This window comes from Myodes glareolus, chromosome 2 (genome assembly GCF_982192425.1).
Source record: "Myodes glareolus chromosome 2, mMyoGla1.1, whole genome shotgun sequence".
Taxonomy (NCBI): domain Eukaryota; kingdom Metazoa; phylum Chordata; class Mammalia; order Rodentia; family Cricetidae; genus Myodes; species Myodes glareolus.
Window position 1 is genome coordinate 116,622,890 of NC_142027.1, and position 19,444 is coordinate 116,642,333.

Here is a 19,444-nt window from a genome sequence, read left to right on the forward strand (position 1 = left end):
TCCCTGGATATGCAAACTGACTTCAAATTTGTGGCAATCCTCTAGCTTCTGTTTTCTGAATCTAGGTGTGAACCACTACGCCCAGCTTGGTTTCGTTGTTGTTATATGAGACAGGGTCTCATTATGTTGCTCTGGGTGGGGCCTGGAACTTGCTATGCAGACCAGGCTGCCCTCCAACTCACAGAGATCCTCCTGCCTCTGCCTCCTGAGTGCTGGGATTAAAGGTGTGCATCACCACTGCCTGGCAATGTTTAATATTTTAAACACATATTAATTTTTTTAATGAGTTGGACAAGAGATGGCTCAGCAGCGAAGGACACTGGCTGCCCTTCTAGAGGACTAGGGTTCATTTTCTAGCGCCTACACGTCAGCTCACAGCTGTCTGTAACTCCAGCTCCAGGGAGGGAACCGGACGCTTTCCTTTACCTCCATGGGTACCAGGCATGTAAGTGGCACACACATATGTAGGCAAAGCACGCACACACATAAAATCTTTGAAATATTTTTTCTAAGCCTTAACTTGTTGTTTATTTAGTTACATATAAGTCTCATAAACATGTATGAAGCCATGTGAATACCGGTTTCTCCTATTCTTCAGAGTACAATAGATCATTCAGACCCAGAGGCGGCCAGAGGTGGAAGACTGCTCATTGGCAGGTGCCCTGAAGTCATTCTTGCCAGAGGAGTTCCTTGTTAATGGTTCTGTCTCACCGAAAGCAGCACACCAGCAAAGGAGCTGGGCTGAGAAATTCTGTGTGGTTGAGCTGATTGGAGTTATCACGTCTTGACTGCACCTTGCCTACGCTTGCACCAGGTAATGTCGATGGATTTTTGGAAGAGAAAAACCATGCTACACCCGCCCCCGCTTTTGGAAAGTTTGTACTATTTTTCCACCTTCTTCTGCAGGCCCTTCTGTCTGCTCTGAATGAACTGTTTCTAATCAGTGTGCCCCGAAAGCTTTCTGTGTTAGTCTCTTCCCAAGCCCCCTCCCTTGCATCCATCTGTATGTAGGATATTCAAGGAAAGCACTCTTCGGTGGGACCTCTGGCACCAAGAGCCCCAATTCCTTCTCCTGGATTCCTCTATGAACTGTACAGAGCACAGAATCCATGATTTTTGCCATGATTGTGAAGTCCAGACAGGCTGGCTTAGTACCAGCTAGCTTTTCCCACGGCCTTTACTTATCTTTTTTTTCCCCCAAATCAAACTGCCTAGCAGTCTCATGTAGCCCAGACTGACCTGAAATTCACTATGTAGCTAAGGCTAGCTTTGAACTCTTAACCTTCCTGTCGCTGCCTCCTAAGTGCTCAGATTGCAGGCATGTGCACCCAGTTCCACTCTAATTGTTTTTAATGTGTCCTTCAGAAATGCAAAGATGCATGGTTATTTAATTCTTATTGCATTTAATACTTTATATATGTGAATCTAATAAAGGACTATTTGTAGGCTAAATATAGAGTAGAAAAACCCAGTGACACTTTTCTCTTTCTCCTTAGGGCTCAAGGGTATTAAAAGCTAATAACCACATTTCTTTCCGTGGACTGGTTGATGCCATTTGCCTATGGCATTTCATCAGAACCTCAAAAAACAACTTAGCCAGGTATGTCTTGCAAAAGACTGGCTTAGAGAGACCAAAAGATCTGGTAAGAAGTGGTAAGGACAAAGAACATTCAGAATATTTTTACTAATCGTGGAAGCCTCCCAAACAGGCATCTCTGCGGCTGAACGTGTGAGCCTGGCTTTGAGTGTCAAACTTTGAAGTCTGTCTTTGGGTGTCAGCTATCAGCTGACTAAAGCTGGTATGAGAATGTTCAGTCCTGGGTACAGGATGCGTGATACACTGTCCAGTCTATCTCACTGTATAAGCCAGATATGGAGAGGGCTATGCCAAGAGCTGCCAGAGTGATAAGATCCAGGCAAGGCCTGCGTTCTTACTGAAAACCAGACAGATAGATACACAGACCGACACAGACACACACATGGGCGCACGCGTGCGTGTTGGAGAGTTCCCCACTTTTTGTCAAACGCTGGACTTTAGAATAAGTTCTGTGCACTAGGCTGTGTTGATACCAAGTTCAACCAGACGCCCGTCCAGTCTCCTGGGGAAAACAGCCAGGGTGAACACAGAGAGCAAAGCCGACACACGCTGCCAGAGCTCAAGGGGATGAGTCATCAGCGTGGAATCAGCAAGGGATCCAGTAGCGACACTGCAGCTCTGCCCCCGAGGCCAAGCAGGACAGATGGACAAGGCAGGTGATCATTCTAGCCAGAACAACATGTACAAGGACACAGTGTCATGGGAATGGAGGGCAGACTTCTGGGGCAGCGAAGAGCTCAGAAAGACACGAGTGCAGAGAGTGGGAAGCAAGAGAGCGGCTTTAAGAGGTCAACACGAGGCGGGGGGGGGGGCAGGTTTCTGTGCTACACCTGGACATGGGTTCACAACAAGCACGAAAGCAGCCTAGGCACACTGAGCCAGCAACAAGGGCACGGAGTGCAGTTCCTGGGCTCTATTGCTGTGCCCAACAGACCCTTTGCTGAAGGAAGCAAGCAATAAATACTGAGCGTGTGGGACAAAGGACAGCCACTGCTTAGGCGGTGGATACAGAGATGAAGGGAATGAATATCTTCAAAAGATACCCCTGGCACTGGGGGTGTCGCTTAAGGTGGAGCTAGGTGAGCAAGTACACCTAGTACGAGGCCCAGGGTCCCTCCCCAGAACTAGAGGGAAAAAAAAATCCTGCCAAGTGTGTGACTCTTAGCACGTGGGAGGGGCAGAGTCTGGCAGATCTCTGAGTTTGAGGCTAGTTTGATCCATGCATTGAGTTCCTGGCCTGCCAGAGCTACACCGTGAAACCCTGTTTGAAAACAAAACAAAACCAAACAAAACAAAACCAAACCTCCTCACAAAAACAAACCTAAAAAACCCTGAGATGAAAAGGATCCTACCAGTGAGAAGACAGCACCAAGGTTTAGTCAGAGCAAAATGAAGAAAGGAGGCACATTTAACATTCAGGCCACAGCAGTGGGCCTCACTCAGGGACCCTCAAGTGTTTGCTAACTGCACAGCGTGCGTTAAGGGTTGAACCAGAGTGGAAGGGAACCGCAGAACAAACCTGGCTCTGACCTCCAGGAGCTGAGTCTGCAGTGAGAGCAGGGAAACATGATCACAGCCAGTGTGACATGAGCTCTGGGACAGGCACGGGGCGGAAAGACAGGGAGGGCAGGGTCTTGGTTGGCCCGGAGATGAGAGGCACCTGAAGAAGTACCCATGGAACTAAAGATGTAGAAGTTGAGACGACATTTGCCATGGGAGAAAGAACATCCTAAAAGCTAGTAATGGCCAAGGCCAAGAGGAAATAGTGCAGTGAGGAAACACAGGTGGGGAAGGAGACAGGGCAGATCTATTGTAACAGTCTCATAGTAAAGCAATGCTCGCACAAACCTAACTCCTGATCTGCCGCTAGAGTCGTTTGGAGCCTGTCCTGGAACTCACTCTGTAGATCAGACTGGCCTCGAACTCACCTGCCTCTGCCTCCTGAGTGCTGGGATTAAAGGCATGAGCCACCACAGTCGGGCCCCATTTTTTTCATTTAGAAAAAACTTCAAACACAGATAAGTTGAAATAAGATAACTTACGCACTCCATGTAGATCAAAAAATTAATGTGATCTTTTAAAATGTTTTCCTTTTAATTTTTATAGATTTGAAAACTGTATAGACATAATACAACCTTAATATTTCAGCATATACTGGACACGGTGGCGAACATTTTTAATCCCAACACTCAGGAGGCAGATGTAGACAGATCTCTGAGTTTGAGACCAGCCTGGTCTACACTGAGAGTTCCAGGCCAGCCAGAGCTACGCAAGGAGACCTTGTCTCAAATAAATGAATACTCTGACATATATAGAGAACAAAAGTCCATATGCTATTACCACATCTAAGGAACATAACATCTATGCCCACTCTCTAATAAATGTTTTCATTCTCTTCCAAATGGCTTTTATTATTTTTCTTGGGAGGGGTCTTGGGGAAGGAAGGGGGGGATTAGAATCCTAATGTGTGTGTGTGTGTATGTGTGCATGCATGTGCAGAAGGGTGAGACTGGGTCTCATTACATAGTCCAGTCTGGCCTCCAACTCACAATCCTCTTACCTCACTTTCCCAAATTCTGACGGTAACCAGGTTTTTAAAGAATTATTTTTAATTATGTGTACATGTATGGGGAGGATGAGCATGAGAGTGCAGCTTCCCAGAGGGGTCAGATTCCCCTGAAGCTAGAGTTATAGGTACTTATGAACTGCTTGATGTGGGTGCTAGGATCTGAACTCAGGTCCTCTGCAACCACTGAGCCGTCTCTCCAGTCACCACAGCCTGGCCAGTAGGTTTTGTTACAATGGGGAAAATGTCCTCTTAGAATTTTTTTATCTGTCCCCTTCAATGATGGAATCAAGTTCACATTCTTCATGGGAATCTAGACAAGTGTTGCTGTTGGTTAAGGGTAATGGGAACAGAGACGGTGGAGCCTAGACATTTGGAAGCAGAAATAACAGATCTGACAACCAATCAGAAGGCAGGGAGGGGGTAGCATAGGCTCGGAGAAGGCCTGATTTCTGGCCTGGAAGAGGGGAGATGTTCCATTGCTGGGAAGAGAGCAGTTTTCCTTTTCCTTTTTTTTTTTTCATTTCGAGACAGGGTTTCTCTGTAGCTTTGGAGCCTGTCCTGGAACTCGCTCTGTAGACCAGGCTGGCCTCGAGCTCGCAGAGATCCGTCTGTCTCTGCCTCCCGAGAGCTGGGATTAAAAGCGTGTGCCCGGCGAGAGCACTTTTGTGGGAGGGACGTGAATGAAACCCTGGGTAGCGTAAACCTTTCCCCGTACCTTCAGGCATCGGTGCGATTGTCTAGTGAACAGCTGAGAACGCTGGGCCCAATACAAACTACAGCTAAATAAGATGAACTAGAGAAAACACCAGAACCCACAAAGACCTGATTCCTTCCTGAAACCCATGTGGCAAGGTCACCCCAACATTTCTGTAGGCAAATCTGTGTTTGTTTTTTTTTTAAACGTCATCTTAACCTTTTAGCCAGTATCAGGCACAGCTGAGCAGTCCAGTGCATAACCCCCTCTGACAGCTGTCACATAATGACGGCGCTGGCTGTTCTTTCCCTGTCTTTACTGGCTCAATCAGCCTGCAAATGTTGGCACAACTAGGGCTGATTCCCGGCTTCTGCACTAGCCAGAGTCTTTTTAAAAACAATTCTATCCATCACCGTGGCTTAAAAACAAAACACTGAAAACAAAAACTCAGTTAAAAACATGCACAGTATAATCGAACCCAGGTATCTATCCACATTCCTATATGCTGACAAGTTCTCACCAGCTGCCTGAGCCCAGACATTGGGCTTTCCCGTTTGAACAGCCCAACACCTCAAACTTTATAAGGTTCTATACTGCCCTGGATCCTCCCTCCTTCCTCCTCTCTGGATGGCTCCCAGAAAGGACTGGCAGAAAGGGAGCGGGGAGGGTGAGAGTGTCAAGGAACCACAGGGCATTTGGCTCCAGCAGGAAGTAGGGGTTCTTGGTAGGTCCAAATCTCTAAGTTACCAGCTTTACAACTCTACATTAGGTCTTGCGTGAACACCTTGAGTTTCAGCTGCCTGAAACCTGTTTTCCAAAGAACAAAACACAAATTTTAGGGGCTCAGATGGCTTGCTCAGTGGCCACAGATGTGAGAGTTGTTTGTTCATCCAACTTGCAAATATATTACACGTGATTTAAGTAATTTGCATGTACAAGTTGCATCTGTCCCCATACAGTGGCAGCGCATGCCTTTAATATCAGCACTTGGGGAGCAGAGGAAGGTGGATCTCTGTGAGTTTGAGGCCAGCCTGGTTTACAGAGTGAGCTTCAGGACACCCAAAGCTACACAGTGAAACCTTCCAAAGGAAAAAAAAATTGTATCTGTCCTTGAAAAGGCAATAGGCCTGACACCACACCCAGAGTTCATACTTTCCCAAATCTCTGTGAGGCTCCATCTTCTGAAACGTACTTAAGATTGCCACTAAAGCGTACAAGCCATATTATATAACGTTCCCACAGGGCTGGAGAGATGGTTCAGTGGTTAAGGCCACTTGCTCCTTTCCCAGAGGACCAGAGTTCCAAAGGACCAGAGTTCCATTCCCAGCACCCATGTAGTGGCTCACAACCTCCTCTGTAAGTTTAGTTCCAAAGGATTGGATGCTTTCTTCTCAGCCCTGTAGGCACCAGGTATGCGCATTGTGCGCATATACATATGCAAGTAAAAATACACACACACACATATCTTAAAAAAGAAGTTGTTCCAGGGCTGGTAAGACGGCTTAAAGGGTAAAGGCAATGGTTGCTAAGTCTGATGAACTAAGTTCAATTTCCCAAACCCACTTGGTGGAAGAAAACCAATTACGCACTCGTGCAAACAAGGGTGCACTAAATAAATCTACTAATTTTTAAAGAGGCAACATTTCAAGTAGCCAAGGGTGGGCTTGGTAGTGTACATCTGTAATTGATTGCAGTACGGGTTTGGAGAAAGTTCAGGCCAGCCAGGGATACAAGTATCAAGACTTTGTCTCAAAAAATAACTAGGGCCTGGAGAGATGGCTCAGTGGATATGAGCACTTGCTGCTCTTGTAGAGGACCCAGACTGAATTCCCAGCCCCCACATGGCGGCTCACAACCCCCTGTAACTCCAGTTCCGGGGAATCCAAACCTTCTTCTGGCACCGGGCACATATGTGGTACACATACGCACAGGCAAACACTTATACACACAAAATAAAAACAAACCCTAAAAGCCGCTTAAAAATAAAATAACCATACAAAGGAAGAAAGGGACAACAAATCTGCCGGTAAGTTAGGACGGCTTTTGGTTATTTTGCTAAAATGTCAAAGTGACAGATTCGGACAACTGAACACAGAATCCACTGAGATTAGGGAAAGGGGGGAAAAAAAAGTTTGAACGTGAACTCCGCCATCTACCACCGCTGGCCGCGGTCGATTACTTTTCCGATCCACTCCACTTTCAAATTTAAGTCAAAAGAGGACTGTTCGATTCGGGACCCAGGGGCAGCGTTCCCGGGAGGGTGGTGGGGGACCTGCCATCCGGTCACTTCTTCCCAACCTGCGGGGAGCCGTGGCCCGCGAGGCCGGCGCCGGGGTGGTGGCTCCGGCAGGGGTGGTGGCTCCGGCAAGGGCGGCGGCGGCAGGACTGTGACCTTGAGCCCCGCGGGCCCGGGGAGGCGCTGCGGCCACGCCGGCCCTCGGCCGTCCGTCCCCCCCACCCTCCCGCGGCGTCCGCCACCCGCCCCGGGGGACCCTGCGCCCTTCGCCCCACGGCGGCCCCTCCCCGGCCGGGCCCCGGAAAGGGCGGCGCTGCTCACCGGAGCCCGGGCAGGAAGCTGCCGGGGGCGGCTGGCCGCAGCAGGCCTCCTCGCGCGAGCAGCACCCGTGCCGCCATCTTTGCTCCGGAGCCTGAAGCTCCCAGCGCCCGGGTGCTGCTGACGGCGCCGCCGCCGCGACCCCTCCCCCGGCCGGGCCGAGCAGGCTAGGGCGGGGCAGGGCGCTAGGCCGCTGTAGTGCGGGGGCGCGGCCGCCAGGGGGAGCAGCGTCCTAGTGCGGCGGCGCACGGTGCAGCCGCCAGGGGGCGCGCCAGCCAGCGGCTGAAGATCAACCGTAGGGAAACTCAGTGTCCAGGTCAGAGTTGGCTGGAGCGGACACGGGAGAGCCCCAAGAAAGGAGTAGGTTTGTGGAGGGGAGAATCCAGAGACTATGGGAGGGACCCAGCCTTTACAAACTATACAAACTACTGTTGAAGTTTTTAATCACGTAAAAGTCATTTCCTCAAAATAGCACTTTTCATTACACACACACACACACACACACACACACACACACACACGGTGTGTATTTGAGACAAGGTTTCCCACAGTAGCCCAGGCTATCCTCAAACCCACAGCAATCCCTCCTTGCCGTCTGCCTCCATGCTGGGATTACAGCTCTCATACTGGGCTATTATTTTGTGGGTTTTTGTTTTGTCTTATTTTTTGTGACAGGATTTTTTCCTTTTTTCTTTTCTCTCTCTCTCTCTTTCTTTCTTTCTTTTTTTTTTTTTGGACAGGATTTCTTTGTAGCTTTGGAGCCTGTCCTGGAACTAGCACTTGTGGACCAGGCTGACCTCGAATTCACAGAGATTCCCCTGCCTCTGCCTTCTGAGTGCTGGGCTTAAAGGCATGTTCAACCTCTGCCCTGCTAGAATTAACACTTGAAAAATGCACTCTGGGTGGACAGATACCTGAACTGTTACAGTAAGCATCCATTGGGTGTGGATCATGGGGAGTCCCTGTCTAGGGACATGATTAGATCAGTGTGTTCTTATATGAATATATGGGTATTAGAAACTGAACATGTTTCATAACCATCTGTAACGACAAGTCCAAGGGATCAGAGTCTCTCTTCTGGGGCACATCCATACACATAAAATAACAATGGATAGGAAGTGGGTATATTCACTATAGAATTTCAGCTTTTTGTATGCTTCAAAGTATTTGTATAAAAATTAAGGAAATGAATGGTGTGTTAAGGAAGACTGTCAACCATTCTACAAAAATTGAATTCTAACCCCCCCCAAAGGAAAACACAGTGTTAGTATTCAGGCATTTGTACTATAATACACTACCATACATTTTAGTATTTTTTTTCTTTTTCTTTTTTTTTTATTTTCGAGACAAGGTTTCTCTGTAGTTTTGGGTCATTTTAGTATTTAATTAGCCCTAATTATTTCTAATACTAAATAAATAAGATGATTTAATTAAACTCTATTATTTATTTGGGATGCCCCAAGCGAACATTATCTCACTAGTCAAGTAATAGACTGCTTAATAAGTTGTGTGCTCAACTGTAGAACGGTAATGTACAGTCCCCGGCGGTCCTGCAGTTCCTGGAGTTCGCAGCGTTCGGGAGCCACTGCCCCGACCCTCGCGTGTAGCTGGCAAACCCTTGCTGCGAAGACACCAAGACTCAGAGGGCAAGAAGAGGATGGCCACCTCCGGTGTGGTGAAGGGTAAGTAAGAAGAACACCCAGAAGAAACTTGTGGCTTAGGCAGAAACCAAGCTGTTCGCGGTTTCATGGACATTAGGAGCTACACGAGAAAGCAGAGGACATTGGTCCCGGAAAGAGGATACCTGCTCACCGTGTTGTCCTTGCTGCAGCCAGTCCCTTTTTAAACTTTAAAATGTCCACAACTAACACGCTCGAATCTAAGTCCTTTGAAGTGGAACTCAAAGACGATGAACCTGATCCTGAACAACGGTGGAATTTGCTTATGCTGCTAGCATTTCTGGGAATAGCAACAATGCCCCATCTTTGTTAGATGCAGCAACTCGGTACCAGCTTGAACCTGTGAAGAAAACGTGTGCTGGGTTTTCGAAGGAACAAATCGATGCTTCAGATTGTTTGGTTATAAGTGTGTGCACAGAGTGTCTGGGTTGTCCCGAACTAAAAGCAGCAGCAGGTGACTTTATTAATCAGCATTTTCCCGAAATTTACAAACCCGATGAATTTCTACAACATGATGTCAAACGAGTAACAGCTTCTCAGCCGGGACCCGGACTGCGAGCAGAGGACCAGACTTGTGATGCAGCAGTGAGGTTGAAATATCTCCAGCCATTTATGGCTGATGAATGTCAGATTTCTGCTTATGTCGAAGAATTTCCTGTGTAAAACAGTACAAGCTGAACTGCTCTTTCAAGACAGTCCGGAATGCCTGAAGATGGTGGTACACCTGCTGTCTCCTGAGGATGGAGAGGAACTTGCAGGTGGCACACGGCCTTGCCCTGTAAATTTTGACAACCTGTACACAGCCCAGTTGTCAAGTTGTCTAGAGGTCGTTCCTCTTCCAGTATTGACCACCGCGACAGCAGGTTTTCCTTGTGTCTCACCAAAAAGGCAAAGGATTCTCTCTTCACTTGCATAATATTCATACATGACACTTAATCAGAGTGTCATAGTGAGGTAGAAGTCGAGTCTTTCTTTTGTTACTGATTTCCTCTCCCCCCCACTCCCCCCCCAGGCAGGGTTTCCCTGTGTAGCTTTGGAACCTGTCCTGGCACTTGCTCTGTAGACCAGGCTGGCCTCGAACTCAGAGATCCTCCTACCTATGCCTCCCATGCCTTAGGATTAAAAGTTTGTGCCACCACCACCTGGCTATTGCTGTTATTAGTGATTGTCAACTGACTGTAGCAAGTATAGAGTGATTCATCAAAGTTATCACAGGTTATCTTTCCTGCTTGTAGTTGTAACAAACTTTTCTTAGGATGAAATGGCAATTGTCTGATCCACAGAAGCGCAGAACCCCCGCATAGCCTGCGCTCCCCCAGACCTGTTGTGCGGGATTCGCGAGCTCCGACTGCTACCCGCGCCGGTCCAACAAGTACCGTCCTACAGCCCTCGACGCCGGCCGAATCGCTGCCATCTATGGGTGGGGGGAGAGAGAACACCCCACGGCCCTCCCTCGGGTGCTTCGCCGCGACTCCACGTGTGCGCTCGGTTCCAGCTGTCGCGGCTCGGGACCTCGGCTGGCCGCGCAGCACCACCTCGGCTGGCCGCGCAGCACCTCCTCGGCTCCGGCCAGGAAGCAACCGGAGAACCGATTCAAATGCTTTTCTTGCCAGGACGCACACGTCACTTCTGCGACTCGCGGAGGCCTGGGAGTGCTGAGCGCGCCCGTTGCTACCCACGCGGACCTGGTTCGGTGACCTACAACCTGTCATCTTGGTGCCAAAGGGTGCAGTTTTCTTTTTCTAATTTTATTTTATGTGCATTGGTGTTTCACCTGCACTTAGTCTGTACTGGATGGACTCTTGGAGCTAGAGTTACAGAAGCTTGTGAGTTGCCGTTCGGGTGCTGAGAACCGGGTCCTTTGGAAGAGCAGTCAGTGCTCTTAACCACTGAGCCATTTCTCTAGCCCCATGGATGCAATTTTCTAACAAGCAGAATTTGAACATGTTAATATAGTAAGGAGCAGACCCAGCTGTGGCAGGCAGATATGAGTCTTGCTGGAGCAGGGCCTCCATAAGAGTAGTGGGCTCCGTGCTTCTTACACAGATCCTCTATTTCTTAACCCGAGAAGGTATGTAGCCCCCGTCTGGCCTTAGATCTGGGATCATTTGTTTCCTACAGCTCTTAAGGTGGTAGAACCTAGCTAGGAGAAGGGAGCCTAAGAACGAGGTGGACTAAAATCTCAGGTAATAACCAATTTTATTCAGAGCACCAGACAGTTTATTCTGAGGGCTGAGAAGAACCACATGAATAAAGAAGACAACCACAAGGAAAAGACACACGTGACAAAACCAGTTTTTCCTTAAGGCACACACACACACACATATGCATATATATATATATATATATATTCACAGCAGCAAGCAATAGTGGGTGACCCGGGTTAACCTTAACTATCCCCTATACTTGGGAGGGGCACAAAAGCACATTCCAAGAACAGTTTCGTGCCTTGAAGAACCTGAGATCGCAAGATGCTTGTCATGTTTTCTTGGGGTTTTCTCACAAGCACTCAGAATTCTTGGGCTGTGTTCTGACGGTAATCCTTTTGCCTGGAGATTCTGTGCATAAACCATCATACTCAGTCTATTTAAACAGGGCCCCACTATGCTCTTCAGGCTGGTCTCAGACTCTCAATCCTCCCGCTCCCCACCTGTGTCTCTGCTGGGACGCAGACTTGGCACTTAGGGATTTGGCTTTTCTTGGCATTAGATCACGTGCTTTGTATTTTTGCCTCCACCACTGGCATTTTGCCCTGGAGTTTCGTTACTTCTTTATTGCCCTTTCCGCCAATACTGGGGATTGTACTATGCAAGTGAGCTCTCTAGCTTCATCTAGTTTTGAAGTAGGTGCTACTCAATTACTACCTAGGCTTGTTTTGAACTTGTGATTCTCTGTCACAGCCTCCTGACTGCTGGGTTACAGGTGTCTACGAACACCTGTGGCTCTAGGCCCTAGTGGTTCTCAACATGTGGGTAGTGATCCCCAAAGGGGTCGCCTAAGATCATAAAAAAAACCCCACATATTACCGATCGGTTTAGGAACTGAGACACCAACCCTGTATCCATCTCCATGCGGGTCTGCCTGCATGAGCACTAGAAACTGCATTAAGGGTTACAGCTTAGGAAAGTTGAGAACCACTGATAGGGGATAGTTCTCTTTCTTTTCTTTTCTTTTCTTTTCTTTCCTCTTTTCTTTTCTTTTCTTTTTTTTTTTTCATTTTTTGAGACAGGGTTTCTTCTCTGTGTAACAGTTCTGGCTGTCCCGGAACTCACTTTGTAGAGACAGGTTCTCACTATGCAATCTTTCGCTGGCCTGCAACTCAGCTATGTAGACCAGACTGACCTCTGTCTGCCTGAGTACTGAGATCAAAGGTGTGCTCCACTAGGCCCACATTCCTTATTACAAGAGTCCTCCTGAACAGGCTAATTAAAAAATTTTAATTAAATTTATAAATTACATTTGTTATTTGTGCGTGTGTATGGGCACTTGGACCATGTCAAGCGTGTGAAGGCTGGAGAAAAACTTCCATTCTTTCCTTTTACCATGTGGGTCCCAGGGATTGAAGCTGGGTTGTCAGGCTTGGTGGCAGGGATGTTAGATTACAGGTGTGCACCAGCAGCTGTTAGGTTATAGGTGTGCACCAGCAGCTGTTAGGTTATAGGTGTGCACCAGCAGCTGTTAGGTTATAGGTGTGCACCAGCAGCTGTTAGGTTTTAGGCGTGCACCAGCAGCTGTTAGGTTTTAGGCGTGCACCAGCAGCTGTTAGGTTTTAGGCGTGCACCAGCAGCTGTTAGGTTTTAGGCGTGCACCAGCAGCTGTTAGGTTTTAGGCGTGCACCAGCAGCTGTTAGATTATAGGCATGCACCAGCAGCGAGTTCTTCCCCACAGGCTTATGCTTGCCAGGCCAGTGCTCTACCACCGAGCTACATCTCAAGCCCAGGAAGCTTCAATAACATGATACATCAGTGTGCATGTCCCTCTCTTAAGTATTTTACAGATGCTTGGAGCTGGAGATCTGAGTGGTCTCACAGGTGTCAGTCATATGCTGAGGGGATCACACAGCTCCGCCTGCCAGATTCTAAAACGGTGGTTCTCAACTTGTGGGTCGTGACCCCAAAGGGGTCTTAGGAACCGAGAGGCCACTTCTCTCTCCTCTTCAGGCGGGTCTGCCCACATACAAGCATCTGGAATTGTATTAAAGGATCGCAGCATTAGGAACGGATACTCTAAAAGGCTTTCCCTCCCATTGTTGGGGGCAGTGGACCCAACAATGAATTTCTTGTAAACAACTTGTTTTCCTCTGCTGTGAGCATCCTGCAGCTGCTCTGAGCACGAGACCCTGGTGGCAGGAGAGTGGGTTCTGGCGAGCAGCTGAAAGATCCCTAGAGCTGGGGCGTGGCCAGAGCCCTATATCAGCTGCCCCTGCGCACAATAAAGGAGGCATTCTTGTATCAAGGATGACCCGTGTGTGTGTGTATGTGTGTGTGTGTGTGTGTGTTGTGTTGTGTTTAAGTCTCCAGCTTAGTTCCCGGCTCGTGTACCGTCCCGTAGTGCAGGCGCTGCGTTCCATCACCTATCTTGGCACTAAACCAAGAGTCCTCCTTAAGAACACAAGCCATCCCACCCCCTGGTACAAGGTTTACGCTTTAGAATCAGTACCATGGAGTCCCGTCTGTGTGCCCCCTCTCACTCCAAGACAGGGCTTCTCTATGTAGCCCTGGCTGTCATCTACCTCTGCCTCCGGAGTGTTGGGACTAAAGGCGTGCACCACCACCATGTGGCAGGATTAGTCTTTTAAAGTCAGTTTCCTAACCTTTCATCTTCTATCTATCCTGTTCTCTAGAATAATGCAAATACCATAATTTTCTTTGAAAACCTTAAATAATTCATTATCCTATTTCTCTGTTATCTACCTATGTTCAAAATGTTCCAGCGGTTCTCTTCTGCTTTAAGAACTCCTGGTTATTTATTTATTTTTAAGAAAGATTAATACATGAGTTTGTTTGCATGTGTGCCTGTGCACCACAGGCATGCAGTGCTCATGGAGGCCAGTAGAGGGAGCCAGATCTGGGATTATACCTAAAAGTTTTGAGCTGTTGTGGGATGCGGGTGTTGTGAGCTGAACCTGGGTCCTTTGTGAAAGCAGCCAGTGCTCCTAACCACTGAACCATCTCTCCAGCCTCACTGGTCATGGTTTTACATAGGACGTTTAACCTTTTTCCTCTGTTTGAGATGTCCTCTCCATACCCCTCATTTACTAGTCTGCAGACTAGTACTATCCCATCTGTTATTTGGTCCCTCGCCACTTACCCTCCCTGGGTACCATTTGTCCTAAGGGCACCTAGCATCCCTCCCCACTTTGTGAGCCTGATGATCAGTGGCTGTGCTCATTCTGACATCCGTAAGCTAAGCCTGGTGGCTTCCATCTATTCATCCCAGCTACCCAGGGGTCTAGAGGTAGGAGGACTGTAAATTCAGGGCACACCTAGGCTATAAACTGAGACACAATCTCCAAACAACAAAACAAACCAAAAAACAAAAGAGATGCACATATATCATACATACTAGCAGAAATTGAAATATACCCTAGGTTTTACTCTCTCTAGTAGTCAGAAAACTGAAATTCAAAGGTCAGAGTTTCTGCAATAAGAAACAAAAAAAAAATCTAAGTTATAGCACTTAAAATAATGTGTGTGTCATTGTTGTCACACTAGTGAAGAGCAACCCAGAAAACTCCTCAAATGCAGAGTCCTACGACTTCCTGGGCATGGCGGCTCACACCTGCAGTCCCAGCACCCAGGGGAAAAAGGAGGACTGCTGCAAGTCTGAGGCAACCTGGGCTAAAACGTGAGACCCGTTGTCAACTCCCCAAGAAAGTGCTGCGGCTGTTTATCAGATCTTAACGACTCAGAAGCTGAAGTTTCTACTTTCTACGTGTCAATGCTGTTCTTCTAGGATTTGGTATGTATAGTGTTCTGCCGGCATGTCTGCCTGAACACCAGAAGAGGGCACCCGACCTCATCACAGTTGGTTGTGAGCCACCATAAGGTTGCTGGGAATTGAATTCAAGACCTCTGGAAGAGCAGCCAGTGCTCTTAACCGATGAGCCATCTCTCCTGCCCCCAATGCTATCCTTATAAATACAGTTCAGACTGACAAGGGTCCCCCCTTGGGAGTTGGTGAAATGAGAAAAAAAAAGTCAAATTCACTTTGAATATAAACTACTAAAACTTGGTGTCAGTAGGAGGCTCAATGGCAAAGGTGCCAGCTGTGCAAACCTGGTAGTTTGAGTGTGAAACCTGGAAACCATGGACACGTGAAGGAGAGCACTGACTCCACAGAGGTGTCCCCCGACCAGCATCCCGGGCTACATGTGCACTCACACACACATCATGGACACACATATAATAAAAGTATGAAGTGTAGTCTTATATGTTCTTCTTCTCTCTCTCTCTTTTTTTTTTTTGGTTTTTCGAGACAGGCTTTCTCTGTAGCTTTGGAGCCTGTCCTGGAACTAGCTCTTGTAGACCAGGCTGGCCTCGAACTCAGAGATCCGCCTGCCTCTGCCTCCTGAGTGCTGGGACTAAAGGCGTGTGCCACTACAGCCTGGCTGCCTTATATGTTCTTTTTGTTTGTTAGTTTTGTTCTTTTCCAGATAGGGTTTCTCTGTGCAACCCTGGCTGTCCTGGAACTCACTCTGTAGACCAGGCTGGCCTCGAACTCAGAGATCTGCCTGCCTCTGCCCCCCCCCCAGTGCTGGGATTAAAGGCGTGCACCACCAAACTTGGCACCTTATGTATTCTTATCAAAAGATTTTCTTCTTTTAAAATAAAAGTACTAGAATCAATCTAAGATTTCTGTCAACAAAAAGCAAAGCAAAACAAACAAACAAAACATATATTCTAGGACAGAAAGCTCATAAAATGATGCAGCATACTTCGGCATACAGTGTAACCGAAAAGTATGTTCAATGCGGAGAATCTGAAACATAACATCAACCTTTATGGAACTCCGTAAGATCTTTGTTTCATTTACTTTTACTATTTCATTAATGTCACAAGAGAAACTGGACGGCTAGTGACGGAAGTCAGAGAGGAGACATAAAGACAGAAATCCCTTTGGCTCCTTTTTCCCTAGGTGGAAGACGCCTTGAGTTCTGCACTTTTACTTGGGTTAGCAGTTTCTGAGTTGAGTGGACTTTCTAGGTAGGCGGTCCCTGCACAGGGCTTTCCTGTGATTGGGTCGATAACTCGGCCAACTTTGAAAATGATCTCAGCCAGTTCGTGTTTCACGTGCTTTGACCTCGCGACGGGCAGAGCTCTGAGGAGCACGATGTCCCCGACGGAACACTGCTCATGGGCATCGTGAGCAAAGTAGGTTTTCCGCTTGTTGAAGTACTGTTGAGAGAAGGAGGGGAAACATATCAGCAGCACCCATCTGCAACCCGTGGGGCAAAGAGAACAGGAAGAAATAATGCAGAGAAACCAGCCAGGGCTTGGCACTGGCAGAAGAAATACTTTTGGAAGCTTTTACTACAAAGGGATTAGCAGCTTAATTTTTGAAAACCAGCATTGATTTTCCCAGAGACATTTCTGAGCTATGGAAGTCATTCCTTTAATTATCCTGGCTCTAAATCAATGATTACCTGTCTCTATGTTGACCCTCCCGCCGAGGCCTCCACACACACAGCTCTCTCCACTAGCTGTGAGTCACGGAACCACTCCCAGCTCAGTTTCTTTCCACCACAAAAAGCAGATCTAAAGTTATTAAGACAATTAAACATTATAATGAGTCTGTGGTGGTGACTCATTATATGACGCCTTTAATCCCAGCACTCGGGATGCAGAGGCAGGAGGATCTCAGTGAGGTCGAGGTCAGCCTGGTCTAGAGAGCAAGTTCTAGGACAGCAGGGCTACACAGAGAAACCCTGTCTTGAAAGGTGCTCCCCCACCCCAATAAGAACCACCACAAACTATTCATCATAGTTGAAGTGACTTTTCGTCACCTGGTCCAGGAAGAAAATCTTACTGGAGGGTCAGCACAAATGTCTATTTACCGAGAGGTTCTTTTATAGCAATCCAAGAGGAAAGAATGAAGTGCCCTGCTCTCTGTTCCCACACTGTTTTGTTCAGCAAATGACTACAGAGTCAACTTAAACAAATGGCATGTTCCTGAAACCCTCCTCCAAACCAGGCTATACCCACAGCCCAGCAGTGTCAAGACGGCTGCAGAGACTCAACTTATCTGTTATCAACCTGGAGACTCTTTTCTGCTCTGGCCCTAGACCACGTTACTAACTTACCAATGCCACCTAAACCAGGAGTTGATCCTTACCTTTAGCAAGTAGGGGTCCAAAACAAGTCTGGTTGCTCTGACTTTAGCAGTTTTTACCATGGCTGTGCCAATCACCTTCCCCACGACCCATTTGGCATGGACGGATGTACGGATTACTGACATTATGTGTCTCTGACCACCTAAAATTAAAAACAAAACAAAACAAAAAAACCACCAAAGCTTAACATTGTTAGGATAGTCTTCCTCCCTATACATCTAACCAATTGCTCTGCCTCTTCTCTCTGAAGTCTACCTTTCTCTACCGTAGCCTAGATGACTGGGAGATCTTTAGCCCCTCTGAGTTGGGCTGGAGAGATGATTAAGTAGCTAAGTACTGACTGCTTGTCAGAGAACCTGGGTTTAGTTCCCAGCACTCACATGGTGGCTCAAATCCTTCATAGGACCAGTTCCAGAGGATCCTCTGAAATTACACACAGGCTAGTGCTCCAAAACGCCATCTAAACTTTGAACATTTTGATGGTCAGTCCTTACCAAGTGAAGTTTTTGTTTGTTTTTAGACGGGCTTTCTTTGTGTAGCTCTGGTAGTCTTGGAACTTGCTCTGTAGACCAGGCTGGCCTGGAACTCACAGAGATCCACCTGCTTCTGCCTCCTGAGTGCTGGGATTAAAGGCTAGAGCCACCACTGCCTGGCTAATCAGGTGACTTTTGCCAGGAGCAATGCCCATGTCTAGAAATCATTTTTGCTAGCTTTCTGGAATAGGCAGGTCAGAGACGCGTACAAGCCTTATCTTTAATGTGTTTACAAGGCAGTGAATGAATCTCACTAACTCAGATTCCCCATTCGGAAGGAAAGGAGCAACACAGCTTGCTCACAGATATTCTGAAGAACTAGCAGAGTGTGAAAACTGGTCACATTGGAGTCCCTCTCTCCAAATGAGGCAGGAGGCAGAGGGTAAATAGGTAGCTCAGGGAACAGCCCAGTGAATTTCCAGGCAATCACCTGGAAAACTCCCCTGCTGCAGGTCACAGATTCTCCACAGATCAAAGCTCCTCTACTTACAGGTGACTCATAGATCATCAGAAGATAAGTCACCTTATTTACCCTTTACCCACGACTTTTTTTCTTTTGTTCTGCAACCATTTACAAACATCTTATCCTTTCCACTTGAATGGAGTCCTTTCTTGGGACCGGTCCCTTCTCAGGGCATTTCTCTTTCTAATAAGCGGTACTGTCTGAAGCGCTCAACTCCCGAGTCTGCGGGGTTTGTTCCTTATCGTTAAAGGGGTACGTTCTCGAGGTCACAGCCCCCATTGCGGCTCGCTGCCTGCCTTTATTACCATACAGCCTGCTACCAAGCCGGCTCACAGGCCGGCTGTGCTGCAAGACCTCGGCCGGGCACTGCAGGGACCGGGAGACTTTGACTCGGAGTTTCTTTGGGAATCAGTTGCTACGGAAACCACCGCGTCTCGGGGAGACTGACAGGAGCCGCGGCACTACTGACCTCCCCGAAACCCAGACCTGGAACCTTCGCTCACCTTCTGGATTCTACAATTCGGAACCAGGCGGGCGAAGCATGGGGCGCAGCGTGATGGCGTCACACGCGCGCTAGCCCCGCCCCGGACTGCCCTTTTCTCAAGGTGCAGCGCCTATTTAGCTTTGGGCGGGACTAAAGATAAGACCCCGCCCAGTTTATTTAAATTAGCACCCCGGGCGGAAGTCTTTCGGGTTAGGAGTGTCGCGCTTTTACGTTTCCCCACGGCACTGCGACGAGTGCGCAAGAGGTTCCTGCCTTTTTCTATGCCATTTTGTTTTCTGCTTTTCTGATTTTCCAGAAATTGGTTGGACTTTTCATTCATCAGCCATAGAATCTTAACTTTTTTTTTTTTCTGCAGTCTCACATTCCACACCTGGCTAACTAGCCTCTGCCTTTCCAGTGTTGGAGTGTTGGAATGATCTACAATAATTTCTTCTTCCCTCCTCCTCCTCCTCCTCCTCCTCCTCCTCCTCCTCCTCCTCCTCCTCCTCCTCCTCTTCCTCCTCCTCCTCCCCCTCCCT

The 19,444-nt window shown here is 47.8% G+C and overlaps 2 protein-coding genes and 1 pseudogene across 2 annotated transcripts in view; 1 reads left to right on the forward strand and 2 right to left on the reverse strand.

The window, feature by feature from the left end:
• Positions 1-7,574, reverse strand: part of Nipsnap2 (nipsnap homolog 2) — a 28,738-nt gene extending 21,164 nt beyond the window's left edge. Inside the window, exon 1 of the mRNA XM_085681769.2 lies at positions 7,418-7,574. Coding sequence (XP_085537895.2) covers positions 7,418-7,494 — 77 coding nt within the window. The 5' untranslated portion in view covers positions 7,495-7,574. The remainder of the gene's footprint in view (positions 1-7,417) is intronic.
• A 1,497-nt stretch (positions 7,575-9,071) lies between these two features.
• LOC125400196 (kelch-like protein 7 pseudogene) lies at positions 9,072-10,049 on the forward strand (annotated as a pseudogene).
• Positions 10,050-16,114: 6,065 nt separating this feature from the next.
• Positions 16,115-19,048, reverse strand: Mrps17 (mitochondrial ribosomal protein S17). The gene is made up of 3 exons (XM_087903601.1): positions 18,925-19,048; positions 17,428-17,567; positions 16,115-16,490 (listed from the first exon to the last, which is right to left on the reverse strand). The coding sequence occupies exons 2-3, from the start codon at positions 17,548-17,550 to the stop codon at positions 16,227-16,229; spliced, it is 387 nt and encodes a 128-aa protein (XP_087759727.1). The 5' UTR covers positions 17,551-17,567; positions 18,925-19,048; the 3' UTR covers positions 16,115-16,226.
• Between the last annotated feature and the right edge of the window lie 396 nt (positions 19,049-19,444).

Excerpts from the sequence above, each read along its gene's own strand:
- Mrps17 (XM_087903601.1), bottom strand. The coding sequence starts at position 17,550 with ATGTCAGTAATCCGTACATCCGTCCATGCCAAATGGGTCGTGGGGAAG. Across the intron at positions 16,491-17,427 it reads TGGACCCCTACTTGCTAAAG|TACTTCAACAAGCGGAAAAC; the intron begins GTAAGGATCAAC and ends TTCTCTCAACAG.